This window comes from Natrix helvetica, assembly GCF_964273705.1.
Source record: "Natrix helvetica genome assembly, chromosome: 1".
NCBI lineage: Eukaryota > Metazoa > Chordata > Lepidosauria > Squamata > Natricidae > Natrix > Natrix helvetica.
Window position 1 is genome coordinate 322,855,507 of NC_138548.1, and position 18,861 is coordinate 322,874,367.

The 18,861-nt window shown below is 37.5% G+C and overlaps 1 protein-coding gene and 1 long non-coding RNA gene across 4 annotated transcripts in view; one reads left to right on the plus strand and one right to left on the minus strand.

Annotated features, from left to right (window-relative positions):
- LOC309388255 (contactin-4-like) overlaps window positions 1-18,861 on the minus strand; it is a 588,970-nt gene that overhangs the window by 7,960 nt on the left and 562,149 nt on the right. Inside the window, exons 14-19 of the mRNA XM_081945445.1 lie at window positions 18,297-18,417; window positions 12,835-12,918; window positions 10,600-10,758; window positions 8,173-8,322; window positions 6,934-7,004; window positions 1,752-1,986 (exon numbers count right to left, since the gene is read on the minus strand). Of these exons, the coding sequence (XP_081801571.1) occupies window positions 1,752-1,986; window positions 6,934-7,004; window positions 8,173-8,322; window positions 10,600-10,758; window positions 12,835-12,918; window positions 18,297-18,417 (820 nt within the window). The remainder of the gene's footprint in view (window positions 1-1,751; window positions 1,987-6,933; window positions 7,005-8,172; window positions 8,323-10,599; window positions 10,759-12,834; window positions 12,919-18,296; window positions 18,418-18,861) is intronic.
- The window catches only part of LOC309388261, a 92,523-nt gene continuing 92,166 nt past the window's right edge, over window positions 18,505-18,861 (plus strand). For all 3 annotated transcript variants that reach the window (XR_014174738.1, XR_014174739.1, XR_014174740.1), the window contains exon 1: window positions 18,505-18,666. This is a non-coding gene — a long non-coding RNA (uncharacterized lncRNA). The remainder of the gene's footprint in view (window positions 18,667-18,861) is intronic.

Below are 18,861 nucleotides of genomic sequence, written 5' to 3' on the forward strand. Positions count from 1 at the left end.
GACCGAAAAACAGCCTGCTTTGTGGGCATTTTTCAGACCATTTTTCACCCAAAAAACAGCTGAAAACAGCCTGAAAAAGGCTGTTTTTGGGCTGTTCTCAGGCTGCTTTTCAGGCCATTTTCTGGCCAATTTTGTCTCACAAAATGGCCTGAAAAATGCCCACAAAACAGGATGTTGTCAGGCTGTTTTTCCAGCCAAAATCACCCCGAAAAATGGCCTGAAAACAGCCTGAAAACATGGCCATTTTTTCGCCCTTTGGGCCCGTTTCTAAAGGCCCATTTTTTGCCCTCCCAGAGGCCCTGCAGTTACCTGGCATCTAAATGTGAGACACCTGGGAGGGGTGCTGTAAGGTGGGTGGGGCCAGCCAGTCCTTGCAACTACTGGTTCAGCAAACTAGATGTAAAATTAGCATCCGGTTCGCTCAAACCAGACTGAACTGGCTGAATCCCACCCCTGGTATAGATCCTATGATTGAATTCATAGGCGTTTATGAAACTATGTGTGGCTATAGAAACAAACAAAAAATGGCAAGCTGAAAGAGGAGCTAGTGTTGTTTAGTTCCTAAGTCATGTTGATTCTTTGTGACTCCAAGCATCAAGGATAACAGGCCCTTCTGCCTATACTGTCTCCTGGAGTTTGCCTAAATTCATATTCATTGTGGCTATGATACCTCTCATCCTCTGCCATCTTTTTTTTTCTTTTTCCTTTAATCTTTCCCAACATCAGAGTCTTTTCCAATGAATCCTCTATTATCATTGGGTGGCCGAAGTATTTTAAGTTTCAGCATCTGTCCTTCCAAAGAACAGTCAGGGTTGATTTCTTTCAGGAAGAGGAGCTAGTAAATCCTGATTATTTTCAGCTTTCAGATCTTCTGAACATGATTGTAATCAGGCTGAGCTAGGATGACGGTTTTTAAGACTGACTGCCAACTGATCTTCAGAATTTTAGGCAAAACCTGACTTTGAGTTTAGACAAACTCAAGGGTATTGAGTTTGAGATTAATTTGAAAATCTGTATTTCAGATTAATTTGAAACTCTGGTGATTAGATTCAGGTCTTTAAAGACTGAACTTGCACAGATTATGATTTACAGCTAATGTATGATTATCTCCATTGTAGGGATTATCCAATTATGTTCAAAAAATCAAGTAAGATTTTATTGCTAAAATTAATTTAGAGTAAAATGTACTGCTGTAATGAGATAAGGGAATAGTTTATAATTAGACAAGATTAATTCGTGCTAAATTTCAGTACCATTCTTCAGAGAATAAATGCTCAACAGACATTAATTATGCATATCTGTTTATATGTACACACATACATACACATAAAATAGGGTTAGCAATTATCAAAAGGCTTTACAAAATTTTATCACAATCCTAATATAATTTCGGAATAGGTTTAAACTTAATATGCAAACATGCTACTGCATGTGCTGCCAACACTGATAATAGTGCCATTAAGCATTAAAATGAGAAATTAACATTTTAATTTATGAAAATATTTGGACCCAAAAGGTCCTCTTAAACCTCTCAATGAGCAGTGTAACATAATGCATGTCTCAAATGAATTATCTCATTCTTCAAACAAAATGTCACCATGATTAATATTAATTTACAAGAGAATGAAACCTAAAATTGGGTAATGCTATTTCTTAGCAGCATATGTGGACATTAACAATAAGAGCGACACAAGGCCATTTTGAAAACATCCAGCTTATCGTATATTGCCAGATTATTTGGCTATGCTTACCTTCATCGGCTGAATAAACAACCGTGATAGAGCTGAAAGGACCTTCTCCTTTGTTGTTGTACACTCCAACTTTAACTTCGTACGGTGAAAATGGAGGTAAACTCTCATTCCGAAACACATATTTGGAGGCATCTGGTGAAACCACTACAGTCTGCATCCAGCTTATTGTACCAACTGGTCGGAAGGCAACAACATAGCCAAAACCTCCTCCATTCTGTAACTCTTCTGGTACTGTCTATACCAAGAGAGAATAGAATAGAATATAGCTTTATTACGGTCATAAACCAGCAATAGACATCACTTTTTATAATATATTAAAAAATAGTACTGACATTAATAGTGGATAATAACATCCCTGTTAAGAAAATACATGTTCTCAAACTGTTAGGGTCACTCCCTACTTGACATGGGTGAAAAGCAAATAAGTATGTGAGTAAATATAATGTTCCAAAAATTGTTAGAGATATTTCCAAAAAATTGGTCCAAGTTGACAGCTATAATTCTGTAACCGATGTTTTTCTTAAACCAACAGAAGAAACATGGAAACGTGTTCATGAGTAGCTTGTGTTTGTTAAGAGGCACAGTAACATTTATCCCAGAAAAAATTAGTAGAACTAAGTAGTTCGCCGTGGAACACTTTTTACTGGCAAAAGGAAATAAGCACTCAATTTTAAAAGCATCCTATGTTTTATTGCTAATTTGTTTCAGACCGTTCATGTCCTTTTAATAGTCTATTTGCTTTTTGAAAAGCCTTTAGTCCCAAAATAGTATAAGTTAGAAGAAGAACAAACTATACTTATAAACATTACAGACAGTTAGTAATCAAGGCCGACACATCTAACATCCATCTGCAAAGAAATAATTGTAAGTTTATTGTCTTCCATAAATGCACTAACTGTGGTTTGATCCAAGTAAAGGTTATACTCAAGAATCGAATAAACTGCTTATGCAGATGGAAGATAACTTTCTACTTTATATAGCAGCTACAATTCTCGACAACAATAGCTGAATAGCATCCTTCTTTAGCTCCGAGTCACAAACATGAGAAAGGCTTCTATTATAGTATTTTTGAAGCAGAATAATAAGAGCTTTAGCAACTTCTTAAGTTTTTCTAAAAGCATCTTGGTGGAGCTTAGAAATGTTTCTGGTGCTTTAGCATTACTATGAATGGTAACTTTACACCTTAGTGTCCCCCCCCCCCCGCCCCCCAATTCTATCAGTTATATTCTCATTCTCATGAAGTATATGCTAGTTGTTCTTTGGTATGAAGATCTACTGTGCATAATCAAAATTGGCTGAACTATTAGGCAGAAGATGGCATTTAATTTCGTTGTACGAGGTGCAATGACAATAAACTAAACTAAACTAAACTGAAGGGGAGAACCACTTTAGGATAATAGATTATGAAAAATATCAATCATCAACTCTACTTTAGCCTTCTATATCAATTGTCCTGCATCTCTGGGAATTCTGGGAGTTGAAATCTGCATAGCTTAAAGTTGCTAAAGTTGAAAAATATTGGTCTACCCAATAAATTTATAGTACAAAATTTAAGAGGAGAGTATGCTGCCTTGTTCTTTGTCTCAGTATAGTGCTCACTCCGTCTTTCTACAGACTTGATCTAGGAAGGACTGATAGTAAGTAACATGCTGTCATTTTACAGCATGATTAATCCTGTAAACAAGGAATAGTCAATAGATTTTCTGGAATTCCATGAGGTTCAATCAAAATGTGAAGCGGATGGCAGAAAATGGAAGATGAATAAAGTGTACCACTTAAAATTAACACAGTGTTGGCTGTTCTGGCATATGACATGGCAGACTGACATGATCATCCCATATTTGGTGTAGGATATTGCTTTTTTATTCTTTTTCTTTTCTTTTGGTAGCCTCTCTACCAAAAGAGTCATTATGTTAGCCCTATGAGTGAAGACCTAATTCTATGAATTACACAAGGCTAAATCTTCACCCAACTTGGAAATACAGACCTCAATATTCTGATGGTTATCTTTATGCATCACTTGGGATTTTTTGTTTAATTGTATAGCACTTAAGTCTGCTCTTTATATCATTAAGAGAAAAAGCCAACAGCCTTGGCTTCTTCATCCTGCTGGTAAACTTGCAGAGATTATTACTTGTGATCAACTAAGACTTCTGCTTAAAATGTTTTTTTTTTGGGTGGGATCATGGGATGTAACAAGTTTTACTTTGGACTTTATATGTTTGGACAGTTAGGATTCTTGTGCTCCTTTTTGAGCTCACAGTGAAACAGATAGCAATAGATTTTCTGCTGTGTTGTATTATACTTGAAAGCTTTTCTTAGGTGCAGTGGTTGGTAAGTGTCACTAGTTACCACTTATTCATAATAGTTTGGTTCCTACATGCTGTCTGTTTTGTGTACTGTACCTTGTGCCGAAACAACTATTTTGCTTAGCAACAGAGATTTGGGGCTCAATTGTGGTTGTAAGTTGAGGACTAGCTGTTAGTCCAAGGCAGTGGAAATATATTATTTACTCCTGAAACACCCAACTTAATCAATCAGAAACAAACTGGAAAGAATCTTGGGAGGTCTTCTAGTCCAACTCCCTGTTCAACCATTTCAGACAGGTAACTGCCTAGTCTGTTCTTAAAAACCTCCAATGAGACTGGACTGGACTCTTACTTTCCTATAACAGAATAGGTATCTACCGAGGCAGAAATGTACTTAGTAGTTCTAGATTCCACTATTTGTATATAACTTGCAATTATTCATTCAATTTTCCATTTGTACAAAGGAATGACATGCATAAAAGATGGAATACATGAGGCTTATTCACGGTAGGCTAAGAGGCAGAAATATTTGGTTTTCTAGATCTCTGCTATGCAACATTTGGAAAAATACCAGAATGTCAGTTTCTAAGAACACTAATCAACAAGTAATTTGGAGAAGAAAAAGTGGCTCTCAAGTGAACTGATTAAGGTAGTGCAAGTGGAAAAATAACAGAGCTATATGTAGCACTAGATTCGCTACCCACAAAACACCCCCGCTATATGAGCTGCACTGGCTTCTAATAAGCTATTATATGCAATTCATATAAAATTTTCATCCTATCTCTCCAATGGTTTCTTCTTAAGCCAGCAGATCTGGCAGGTTCTGCATTCTATCAGTGAGTAATGTCATCCATTGGGTACTAGGAAGTGGAATTTCTCTGCCGTGTCTTCTATATAACCCACCTCCAAGGGATGGACAGCTCCAACTTTGGTGGCCTTATAGAAGTTGGCCTTTCTCCAGAGATTGGGGGCAGGTTGTTAGCTTAGGAGCTCCACTGTGGATATATAACATAGGTATTCTGTGCTTTTAGTGAGAGGGCCATATTTTTGTGTATGTGATTGTGTTTTATTATTGCTGACGTTTTATATGATATGTGCACCACCAAGAGTTTTGTCAGAGAAATATAGCCTTACAAATTTGATCAATCAATCCATCCACACACACACACACACACACACACACACACACACATATGCCTATGATTGCCCAAACCTGCAAGAATTTATAAAAATAGGCTGAATCCATAGTGTTTCTGAGCTATCATACAAAGTATGACATATTTTCCACCTTGACTTTTTTGAACCTAAAGTTAGACTGGCCAGCTAGACTGCATTATGGAGTGTGTGTGTGTGTGTGTGTGTGTGTTTGTAAGTGAGAGAAAAAGAATGAGAGACAAGGATTAAAGCTTTTAACTCAGAGAGTGAAAAACCAAAGCTATAGCCACATTTGTTTCTACATATTCACATTCTCTGAACGATTAGAACAAGTAGCACTGAAGACGTTAGAAAAAACTCAGAGAAAAAAGGTAGCAATGTTGTAATGTTCACTTTTTTAATCTCTTTCTCAGTAAAACATTTAAAGCACATTTATTTCATGGTCAAATTTAGTTCTCTTTGGAAGTATTAAAGCCAGGCCTTTGAAATTATTCAAACTATTGGATCACAGATCTCCAGTTTTTCACCAATGTGTGCTGTTTCTACTTGAAATATGCAGTGTAAATTTTGAAGCAAAGAACACAACTACTTTAACAAAAATGTGAACACTAAACTGTGTGCTGAAGTGTGGTGTAAACTACAAGCAAGCAAGCAGTCTAATCTCGAGGTAATTACCTGACAAGAGGCCTGTTTGCAAAGTTTCTAAGTTTATTAACTTTCATCATTATCATTATAAAAGAACCTAAACATTGTTCCTGACAAACGCTTTACATAAATTTTGACTGTTTGGAAAGAAGAAGAAAATAAGCTCTCACATTTACAACAAAGTAGAACGACTTGCTTCCAGAAGTTGTGAATGCTCTAATACTGGAAGTTTTTAAGAAGAGATTGGACAATCATTTGACTGAAATGGTGTAGGGTTTCCTGCTTGAACAGGGGGTTGGACTAGAAGACTCCAAGGTCCCTTCCAAATCTGTTATTCAATTCTGTTACATTATAAGTTAATTCTGGGTTAGAATGATAAATCTAACATCTTAGAAAGTAGAGCAAACAAAATCCTAAAACATCACTATCTTACCCCCACTCTTATCTGCCAGGTTCCAATGTTACAGGCTCTTTGGACTTAGGAGCCATAAATATGAGAAAACACACACACACACACACACACACACACACACACACACACACACACACACACAAATACCAAACCGGTAGTGATTTTCCGGCCTGGATCGCTGGAACCGGCAGCGACCCAGACCTACTGCGCCTCCAAACTGGTTCTCCAGTCACGGCAAGGTTCCCCTCTCCCCTTTTTAAGTTCTGTGAATGCGAAGATCTATTTTTGGGCAACTGCACATTTGCGCGCACCAAGCCAGCAGTAATGCTGGCAGCAACCCACTCCTGTATTGCAGGCTAATTCTGCCAACTGCCAGGAGTTCAATTCTGACTAACTCAAGGTTGAATCACAGCTCTGAACTCTGTAGATTTTTTGCTTTGTGGAGATAAAGATGTTGTGTTATTGATCAATTTATTATGAAGCCACCTCAGTGTCTGATTAGTCTTGCTGATCTTTGAATCAGTTTCTTTGCCCAAAGACCCAGCACTTGAGATGATGCTTCCCAAGTATCACCTGCCTGATATAACCATTTCAAGTCACAGACAGTCAACTGATCGCTAAGAAACAAATGATTTCCCTCCTGAAGCCATATATCACTTACCTCCCATGTTATAACCAATTCAGATTTAGTGCCACCACCTCCACTGACATTGGCTGGAGTGACTTCAGGAACTGAAAAAGGGAAGAAAAATACTGAACTGTAGCAAGCAGGCCAAAATGAAAATCCGGTGCTATAATAACTTATTGCAATGATTTTAGATATAAGTTTGTTAGGACTTAAGACAAATTCAGTCGCTTGAAATTTCAAGGCAATTTGCACAACCAAATTTGCTTTCCTATTTTTTTCAGATTTTTTAAATATATTGTATATTTTTAATTAAGATTACCATTTCCCTGAAAGTAACACTTCCCTGGATAATAAGCCCAATCGGGCTTTTGAGCACATGTACTAAAATAAGCCCTCCCCTGAAAATAAGTCCTCCCCGAAAATATTGCAACACGGCAGCAGCCATAAGTGACCATGCTCGCCGCCTCCTGGACCTCAAAAATAATAACACTTCCCCGAAAATAAGGCCAAGTGCTTATTTCAAGGGTCAAAAGAAAATAAGACCCTGTCTTAATTTTGGGGAAACACAGTATTTATTGTGCTTTTCCTGTGTAATTGCACTGCTACAAATGTCCTGAATCTTCTTGCAACTAATAACTTCAGCCAGCTTTGTCAAACCGGTGCTCATGACCTCAGGTGGGAAGGGACAGTGAGAGAGGTTTTAATTTGTTAAAAAAAAACTTGCATTAGGGACAGATTAAACGTTGGACTTTTGAGTATTGCTAAAGTTAGAAAACATTTTTTTTAAATAGGAGCTTCCTTTTCTAACAAAAGTATGAGGGTTCTGTGAACTATTAATAATACTGTACTATATTCTTGCTGTTTTGCTGGTTTTTGTATATCTGATGCCTGTCTTGGAATTTTGTACACTCCATAAAAGTGTATATATTAAGTGTACTTACAAGTATTTTTTAGGCTTTTTTTATCAATGATTTTTTTAATGTCAAAATTGTTAAGGAAACAGACACATTTTATTTTGAAAACAATTTTAAAATGAGTAAAACCACAGCCATACAAAACTATTGGTTCATTTAACTATCGACGTGGCCCACCCATTTTAGAACTGTTACCACTTATGACTGTGACGGCTCCCATTGTGGTAAAAACTAGGATCATTTTTTATATTAAATGAATTTCTCCCTTACTTGCGAAACTATTTATGCCAAATATGTGCTTTATTGAGTGCCAAGAAATATGAATTGAAATATTGTTTCTTTTTCTAATCCTACTTACGAGCCTCTTCCGTTCTTCGTTTCTCTGATGGTTTGCTTGGCTCCCCGATTCCAATAAGGCTCGCAGCTACTATTCGGAATTCATATTCCACCCACGGGTTTAAGCCTACTACCGTTGCTGTAAATGTATTTCCATCAATGACATCAGGCACTGAAAGAAACATTGTAGGTCAGGAAAGAGAGAATGAAAAAAAAAAGTATGCCTGATAATCGCTGTATCATTGAAAAACCATTATATACATATAATTTTAAAGATTCAAAATTTAATGGGGAAGAAACACAGCAAGCAGAACAACAGGACAGAAACTGAGTGGAAATAATAAACTAAATTAGGCTACATAATTGAACTATGAGTTGGCTGGTCTGATTTTTCATCTATACTGAATTTATGGTTAAAATCATGGTAGAAGAGGTGCTAATCAGCTGATTACCATAATTGAGTAGTTATAACAGTGATGGTGAATCTTTTCAGCATTGAGTGCCCAAACCAGAAGTGCCCATGTGCGCGCACTGGAAACCCGAAGACCAGCTGGCCAGCGCATGCATGCTTGTTTTGGCCATTTTTCAGGCTGTTTTCAAGTAATTTTTCAGCCTGTTTTTGGCCTGAAAAACAGCCCCAAAGGCCTGGTTTTTTTGGTTGTTTTGGGGGGCATTTTCAGGCCATTTTCCAGTGTTCCGTTGCCCATAAAGACCAGTTGTGCATGTGCATAGCAGAAACCAGAAGAGCAAGTGGGGGCAGTGCACATGCCCACAGAGAGGGCTCTGCGTGCTACCTCTGGCATGCATGCCATAGGTTCGCTATCACAGAGTTATAACTAATTTCACAGAAATAATAATTAAAAAAACCCAAATGGTTTGGGGAATGGGCACAAAGGGTTAAATAAGAAGCTGTCACCAGACTGAAAATTCAAACAAAAGAATGAAATATATTGAAATGAAGCTATAAAGTAAGGGATCACTGCAAGGAGTATTAACATATGTTTGTGAGGTTTGCAATGAAATGTAGAATTGAAATGAATGCTGTATGTACAGTACTAATGCCCAAGGAAAAAAATTATAAAAAAGGAAATTAAAAAATTGCTGTAGCAATGTTGAAAATGGTAAATTTTTAGGTATAGCTGGTACTATACTGAAAAAAAATCTTAAAATATGAATATGGTTTGCCTGTTGAGCAGCATTATCACTTGTCTAACCCAAGTGCGAAGACTGCATTTTGCTTAACATAGGAAGGTGCAGGTTAATTTTGCTGTTTAGCAGGCAATTAAGACATGTAAGATTGGGAAACGTCTATTGTATGCTTCTTAATTTAATGACGTGAATAGGTTTGAGTCGTGGAATGCTTTGATCCGGTACATAATACACTTACTATACATCTGATGGATTAAAAAATGTACGACACTAAATAGGATGGTTCAACAACAAACAGGGAATAGGACAAGGATGTGTATTAGCTCCTTGTTTAATGTATTCATTAAAGAATGCTTTAGTGAAATTAGAAGTATGTTGTTAATTTTCTAAATGTGTATCTAATCTTACATGTAAGGGATGCTGTGTGTTTTTGGAGCGAAAACTGTAATGACTCATTGTGAATATTACATAAAATATATAATACAAGCAACATGGATTTGAAAATTAAGATGGAAGAAGGTTGTGTCAAAGTGTGATGAATGAGTGTGAGTTATATATACATGATGAAAAAACAAACCCAGAACTAGAGAAATAAATGCAATGGAAGGACATTTACTAAAGATTATAAACATTATGGAGAATTCTTCTGGAGAATAAATGCTAATGTCAGTAGAAAGTACGTGGTCTGTTAAGAGAAACGAAGATTTTTCAAAAGCAGTAAGAAGAGTTGGTTATAAAAGCATCCTTCTGCCCACTTTGCCACAAGGAAAGTTGGCTGCGTCAGGAAAAACAAAAAGCTGAATGGGGGAGGAATATGGTACTTAAGGTAAAGAAAGAATGTACAGAGATTCTCAGTCATGCAGGTTATGGTTGTTTCAAAGGTGCTTTTTCCAGAGGCAACTGGAGTTTCTTTGCTTTTCCTTGAAAGAAAAAAAACAAAACAAAGTCTAGTTGCCTCTGGAAGAACGTGTGGTGAAAGAATATGGATAGAATAAGAAAATAATTCAATTGATTGAGTGAATGGATATAAATTAGATTTAGTTATAGTTCCTTCTCTTTTTCTTATTTCTTGTGCTTTGCTGTGCACCGTACAATATTGCTCACCATGAAAGGGAACAACATGATGAATGTGAACTTGTAGGAATTATTGATTTTCTTACTCTCTCTTTGAAGATCATCGTATATACCGTATGTTCTGTTTATCAATATTACATCTTATAGATTCACGCTGACTTGACCATTTTGTGTATATAGGAATGTTTAAAAATCACACTCCGTATGCTTTAAAGTGCTTCTGTACCTGTATTTACTCCTTGCCATCCAACAGAAAATGGGGTTCTTGCTTGAATAACGTATGTTGTAATGGGACTGCGATTATCTGCTCCTGGTCTCCAAGAAACCTGAGCCGTAGTGTCTGTTATCTCATCAATTGTCACAGCTTCAGGAGGACCCGGGGGACCTGTTACGAAACATCCAAAATAAACAAAAATACATTTTGGTTCCCCTCAGTGAGATATACATAGCAAATAATAGCCTGCAGAAATAGTCCACATTTAAGATGAAGAGTTGAAAGACTTTCTTGTTCAATTCTAAGAAGAAAAAAAAACCGGTATTATAAAAAATCTGCTCTTTGTAGAAGGAACTGCAGGAGATCCAGATGCAAAATATACTGTCCAAAGTAGCCCAATGATTTCAGTGTTTGATCCATTCTACACTGCCTACTTCCGCAGAGTTTTCGGCGCCCATGATGGTGATGTAAACTATAACAAACTTGAAATGTTTGGGATATTTTGGGCATTACCTTTTTGATTTGGATCAATTGAAATTCTTGGCACTAAGGGAGAACTTCTGTTATAAAACTTCTTTGGATGTTAAGTTCATTTTGACATAGATAAATTTTAAATATAGTGACTAAAATTATTATTTTTTTAGCAGAGATATGTATTCTTTAACACAAGAGACACAAGTACCATGTTTCCCCAAAAGTAAGACAAGGTCTTATTTTCTTTGGACCCCCAAAATAAGGACACGACCTTATTTTCAGGGAGATCTTATTATTTTTGAGATGCAGGAGGTGGTGAGTGTGGTCACCTCATGGCTGCTGCTGTGTTGCAATATTTTCAGGGAGGGCTTATTTTCAGGGAAGGGCTTATTTTAGTGCATGCGCTCAAAAGCCCGATTGGGCTTATTATCCAGGGAGCTCTTATTTTCAGGGAAACAGGGTATTATAATTTTTGCCTGTGTAAAAGGACTCAGAAAATTCTTTCTTATACAGTAGCTCAGTTTTTTAAAAGGGTTTATAAGAAGAATAAGAGTATAAGGGTTTATAAGAATAAAAAGAATAAATGACAAAAGAACATTTGCAATGGTGAAAAAGACAAAATGTTTAAATTCCTTTCTAATCTGAACATAGAATGTTATCAGTAAGAATGCTACAGACTTTCAATATAATCTTATTCACAGTCATAGGGAAGTAAGTCCTAAAGGCTCAGAGGTTTATCTTTTCAGATAAATGTGCCTTAGCCTGAAACACTTATCTGGTGTAATCTTTGCATGTCTTGTTGGAAACAGAGAGTTTCAATGACATCCTTACATTACCTCTTTGTGCAATATGGCAGTAAGCTTAGAAATGGTTAATATCTGGGGGGGGGGAGGCAAAATGATTTCATGAATTATTTCACAAATCTGGCTTGTTTGGGTTTTGTTTTGTTTTTTGCATGAAAAAATGTGAATACTGTCTTGTCTGACCTGGGGACCTTCTTCTGACCTCTAAAAAGGTAAATGTTTCCCTGTTAGTTGTGTCTGGCTCTAGGCATGATGCTCATCTCCGTTTCTTGCCTGAGAGAGCCAGCATTGTCCAAAGACAATTTCCATGTTCATGTGGCCTGCATGGCTATAAGCCAAAGGTGCATGGAACACTATTACCTTCCCACCAAAATGGTATCAATGTATCTACTCGCATTTTCATGCTTTCTAACTGCTAGGTTAGACAGGAGCTGGAACAAGTAACGGGAACTCAACCATTGCACGGAACTGGGTCTTCAACCTGGGCTGTCAAGTGTCCAGCTGGCAAGCTCAGCTTCTTTAACCACTGAGCAATTTTGTGCCCCCTCAGTGTTGACCTGTAGCACTGTACTTTTTGCTAGGAGATGGACTGTTGCCCAACTGGCCATATGACTAGAGCAAATCTGAACAACGAGGGCAGAGAAATCTATTCACTGAGGATTTCCCCAGATCTGGAATATTCTCATTTCAGATATTCATCAAAATCCAATAGAATGCCTTTCTTAGTAGAAGACTTTATTTGGGAAAAAAATATTACTGACTGAGGATTGGCATATGAGAAGCAATAAGAACGTCTCGTTCTCTCTACTTCTTATTGCTTGTTTGCCAATTGTCCTCCGTACAGTAACATAGCTGGGAATCATATTGGTTACACCAAACCATACCCCTGAAGAATGATGTAAGTTTATTAGCCCAATAATTGTACTTCGGTGCCCATGGAGGTTTCACCCCATTCCCCTCTATTTGGTACCTTGTTTTTGTTTTTTTACATTCCTTTTCCCCATATCCCACATTCTGGAGGTCTTCCATTCCTCAGGAAATAGATGGGAAATCTCTGTTTTAAGGGTGAAATCATAGTGATGACTATAGTTGAAGTCACAATTTTAGCTGCTCTTTTCAAAATGATATTGAAAATGAAACTTTAAAAATAAAGTAGATTTAACATTTAAATTTTTATTTATTTATTTTATACTACAGGCTATACTGTCAGGAACTTTGACATACAGTATTAAATGTCTTAACAATACAGCTTGAACTGTGCATACATATTCCATAAATCAATTATTGACAAGCATGCAAATTCTCAAGGTTTACTAATGATTCTGGCTGTTAGTATGAACACAAATTGCTATGTGATATATTTGTTTTTTAAACACATATTTAGATTACTAAATCACACATATTTAGTTTACTAAATATATGTGCTGGACTTGCAAAAGACATATTATTTAATTTCAGCAATAACATTATGAAATGTTTCATAATAACATTATGAAATTAATGTCACCATAGGCTGCACTTACGCAAAAATAAACCCTTTGACTTTAGTGGGACTGACTCTTTAAGTAAGCATACACCAAATCATGATCATAGTAAGTTTTCATCATAATGATACTTTTTCTATAAGAGTTATCTCTATTGATCATTAGAGCTGTGTGTATAGTGTATTGTGGTTCGTAATCTTATATCTTTCATCCTGATGCTGTTAAAAACGGCTGCTTAAAGAAGATTCACCAACTGTGAAAATGAATAGTTAGAATAGAATAAAATAGAATAACAGAGTTGGAAGGGACCTTAGAGGTCGTCTAGTCCAACCCCCTGCCTAGACAGGAAACCCTACACCACTTCAGACAAATGGTTATCTAACATCTTTTTAAAATCTTCCAGTATTGGAGCATTCACAACTTCTGGAGGCAAGCTGTTCCACTGATTAATTGTTCTAACTGTCAGGAAATTTCTCCTTAGTTCTAAGTTGCTTCTCTTCTTGATTAGTTTTCACCCATTGCTTCCAGGTGCTTTGGAGAATAGCTTGACTACGTCTTCTTTGTGGTAAGCCCTGGGATTGAATGTGTTTGCTGGAAGCACCTAGCACGATCTTTCGAAGAGCAGATTCCATAGTAACACATCCAATGTAAAATGTAAAAATTCAATTAAATAGCATTTGTGCCAAGACTGTAATTTTTAAAAAAATGATTTGACATTAATGGAAAGACTTTGCTTAACTAAAGAACTTAGCTTTTAGTAGGGTGCTACAGAGTGCTTTAACAGAATAACAGAGTTGGAAGGGATCTTGGAGGTCTTCTAGTCCAACCTTCTGCTCAAGCAAAAGATCCTATACCATTCCAGACAAGTGGCTGTCCGGTTCTACCCACAACTTCTGAAGACAAGCCATTCCATTGTTACTGTTGGGAAATTTCTCCTTAGTCCTTTGTTTTTTAATCATCTGCCTGTTTATTTTGCCAAATATGATGGTGCAACTAAATATGTACACTTAAATGAAATGTCAATGACAATGACAAGGGAGTTTTAGACTACGTTAGGCTCTAACTCATTTGGTTGATTAAGCAAATGTATGTTTTTTATCATGAATGAACATCAGTAACTAAAAGGAAAGTTTGGCTGGTGTTTCTTTTATCCACTAGATGGCGGAGTGTGGCTAGAAAACTGAGCACTAAAAAAAACATCCCTACAACTCCAGATGCAAGAAAAAAGAAATTCACTATGTTCGCATGTAATGTATTTTCTTCTAAAAGACTCCTAATAAAATGTAAGATTATTTCCTCCAAAATGATGTATATACTTATGAACTTCAAGTATTACAGATTTTAAATATTTAGCAGGCTAATTTCTGAGTATTTAAACTGTTCATTGAACCTTGTTCTCATTAAGTGGAGCATGAGTTTACTAAAGCTACAATATATCTTAATTCCATGAGGGAGCAGCTCATAAACTGCAACTGCCTTTTTAAATGAACAATGAACATGTCCTCCATTCTCCCACCTCCCAGCTACTCTAGAATAGGTAGACTAGACTAGGAAATCTTCCATTCTGCTTTTCAAGGGAATATATATATACATATACACACTGAATTAAAGCAGAAGCATTATCCATAATTAGCTGCAAAGTAAATATGAGTAAAATCTGATCAGGGTATTCACCTGACTGATACAGAGTTATTTATTGCATTTAATAAGAATCAATTATCTATAGCAGCAGGGACGTGCGGTCAGGGGAGGCAAAGCCTCACCGCTGTCATCATGAAAATAAAAAAAGGGGAGCGCGAGCCGCGGTCCCCTTCATGTTGGCTCAGGAGTCAGGAAAGAGGGGAATGGGGCCACGTGTGCAGGAGGCTGAGGCAGCTTCAGCCTCCTGCACACGTCCCATTCCCAGCCTTCCTGAGTCAACATGAAGGGGACCGCGGAGCGCGAGCCGCGGTCCCCTTCATGTTGACTCAGGAAGGTGGGGAATGGGACGTGTGCAGGAGGCTGAAGGTGCCTCACGTGGTCCCATTCCCTGCCTTCCTGAGTCATCATGAAGGGGACCGCGGCTCACACTGGTGACGTCACCAGCCTCACCAGCCATAAACCTCACCGCACATCACTGTATATCAGTGGTGAAATTCAACATTTTTTTTACTACCGGTTCGGTGGGTGTGGCTTGATGGGTGTGGCAGGGGAAGGATATTGCAAAATCCCCATTCCCTCTCCACTCCTGGGGGAAGGATATTGCAAAATCTTCATTCCCTCTCCACTCCTGGGGGAAGGATATTGCAAAATCTTCATTCCCACCCCACTCTGAGCCCAGCCAGGGGTTGTATTTGCCGGTTCTCTAAACTACTCAAAATGTCCGCTACCGGTTCTCCAGAACCTGTTAGAACCTGCTGAATTTGACCCCTGATCTCTCTATATAAAAAGGTTGAAGCACCTCTGGTTTGGCTGTCAAGTGCCTGGATTTTGATCATGTGACCTCAGGGGCACTGCAATGGCCATCACTTTGGAAATTAGTCATAGATCCCTTCGTTCAGCACTACAATAATTTTGAATGGTCTCACTGAACAAATGTTCATAAGCCAAGGACTATTTGTACTTAGTAACTGTCTCTTTACATATGAGATGAACTGTAGTTTGCAATCAGCAATGGATGCTCCATTATTTGTTCTTTCAAATATTGTGCATGAGATTATAAAAGATGGCTTCTCAATAGGGTCACCCCAACAATATAAGGCTCTTCTAAAAGAGATTCAGTTGGTTGCTTTGTTTCATTTCGTTGTTTACATTTTTAGGGCTACCTGAATCTTGACAAACTATAGTATTAAAAGTTTAAAAATACAGACAAGAATACCAGGCATCAGGAAAAAAACACCATACTAATCTTTTTTTAAAAAGTCATATAGTATACAAGGTGCTACTACATGGTCTGAGGAACAGTTAGGTTTTAAGGAATCTTTTAAAAGAGATCAGGGTGAAGGCCAAACAGAACTCTGGGATATATTCTTCCAATGGATGGGTACTGCAGTACGGAAAGCAAAAATCTAGATTTCATCAGAGGACACTATTTAATGCAGAGGTGGGATACTATGGCCCCTTTATGACTTGTGGACTTCAACTCCCAGGCTGGCTCAGGAATTCTGGAAGTTGAGGTCCACAAGCATAAAAGGTTTCCCACCTCTGGTTTAATAGATGGAATCTCGTGTATGTCCATTCTTCCTGAAAATGGATGGTTCATCAGATAACCAATCCCTGAGCAATGAAAAATACAGGTTTTTTTTTAACACAGGTTTTTGGACTACAGTGAGAAATCAGTTACACTGATTTGTTTCTTTGTCTTTTTTACATATAGACGTCAAGTTATGGTCATTTGTTTAGTGGCTAGTTGAAATTATGACGTGATGAAAAAAGTGACTTATGTCTGATCCTCATACTTATGACTATGGCAGCATCCATGATCTAACCTGATCGTGACAATCCAGGCACTTGGCAACCATCTGTATACCAAAATTATAGCCTCCTGCAAGTCACATGATCATCATTTGTAACTTTCCCAGCCAGCTTTTGACAAGCAAATCAATAGGGAAGCCAAAAGGAATGGTTGCAAGTCTTGGTCATGTGGTATCTAACATGACCATGACAAAAAAGGTTGCAACGTTAGGCACAGTCACATTGTGTCTCACTTAATGACCGCACTGCTTAACCAATCCCAACCATGGTTGTAAGTAGAGGACAGCGGGCTGTATTCAGTTTTCATTTTTCAGTGCACCTGACAGGGTTCAATTTCTTTATGACAATGTTTTTACGTGATCAAAACACAATATGCAATGTTTACATAATTGACAAATGGGCAGCCGTGCCTAAGCACAGTGATGCTAAAAGGATGGATGGCATATTATAATAACACATGACCTCCACCCTTTCAACCTCGCATTGCAGTGTCTCATGCAGGTGAAGGGGCAAATTTTGCATTGCAGTGTTGTGACATGTGTTTTGGTACTTCTCCACTTTGCCCTCTCCATGGATGTTTGATACTGTGAGATCAGACTATCCAGAAAAGAGGCATTTGAGAGAAAAGGCAATCAAGAAAATTAGATTCTAAGAACAAATAGTCTTTACTTGTTACAGCTTTCCCCCCCAAATATTCAAGCTACTTTAACCTTCCACCGGGACAATAATAAATTGCGACCAGATTAATGTATAGCTTTTAGAAATAAATCTCTCTCTGACTAATGTTGCCTCTTGACTATATCGGTCAAACTAAAGTACCTTCAGGAATCAAGCACAATAGTCAGGGTTTGCCCTGAGGTGACTGCATAACTGATGTAGCCAACATAGGGTGCTGAGGTCAGCAATTTGGGGTCACACTGATATTTTTTTTAAGTGCCACCACTTGCATTTTGTAGCAGCAGTATATTTACCAAGCGATGCTTAAAAGATGGAGAACAACAGAGACAACTTCCTCTGCCACAGTAATGTGACCACAGTACTTGGTACTTGGTCACAGAAGCATGGCCAAGAGGTCACTTGAAGTCTGATGTGGAGAGTGTGATATGGAAAGACTAAAAAGAGAGGGCAAAAAGGCTACAGGCAAATTATTGCTGCCAAAGCAACTGAAGCATGCATGCCCTTTCCTTCCCAGCTTGCAGTCAACTTCATATGTACAAAACATGCCATTAAAAAACACACACAAATAAAACAACACACACAGAGAGAGACATCCATATCAAAATGGAGGCAATTCATGTCTTGAGCAATATTTTAGTTCTTTATCCAAGTATAATAATTATTAGCACTTGTTAAACATTACAGGCAATCTGTGGTGTTTTTGTTTGGATTACTAGTTGAAGGAACAAAAAAACCTTTTGAGCTGTGCTTTATGGTACTATTTGCAGTAGTTTTGCAACAACAACAACAACAACAACAGCAAACAAAATTCAAATACCTCTTACAATCAGGTCTGCAGCAGCTGATAGTTTGTCCACGCTTGTTTGCACCATGCAGACGTATTTTCCAGCATGATTCAGCTGGATGCTTCTGATCATCAAATCACCAGCTGAATCCTGCTGATAAAGTAGGGTAAAATGTTACAACTACTTTATAAAGAGCTCTAAATAGCATTATCATATGACGGCCACTTGGCTAATGGATTACTTTTACACCAAATGATGGAAATGCAAGGCATGACTGATTTAAACTAACTGGAGTCTATTAAGAGTGGGGTCTATAAATCAAAATTAAATCAATTAAAATAAATAATGTAAAATGTGTGAACAGGAAAGCATGGCTCCCTGTAAAGGACAACAGAATTTCAGGTCAGTCAATCAGTTTGCTTTACATTTGATATGCAAAAAAGGGTTACAGGTTTTTTTAATGTTCTACCTAAATGTCCAGGTTATAACCTTCATTGGTATTTGGACATCGGTTTCTGCATATCTTTATCTTTTAGGTCAACCCAAAGATAAGGCATCTACAGTAGTTTCCAGAGACTTGTGGCACAGACGTGATTT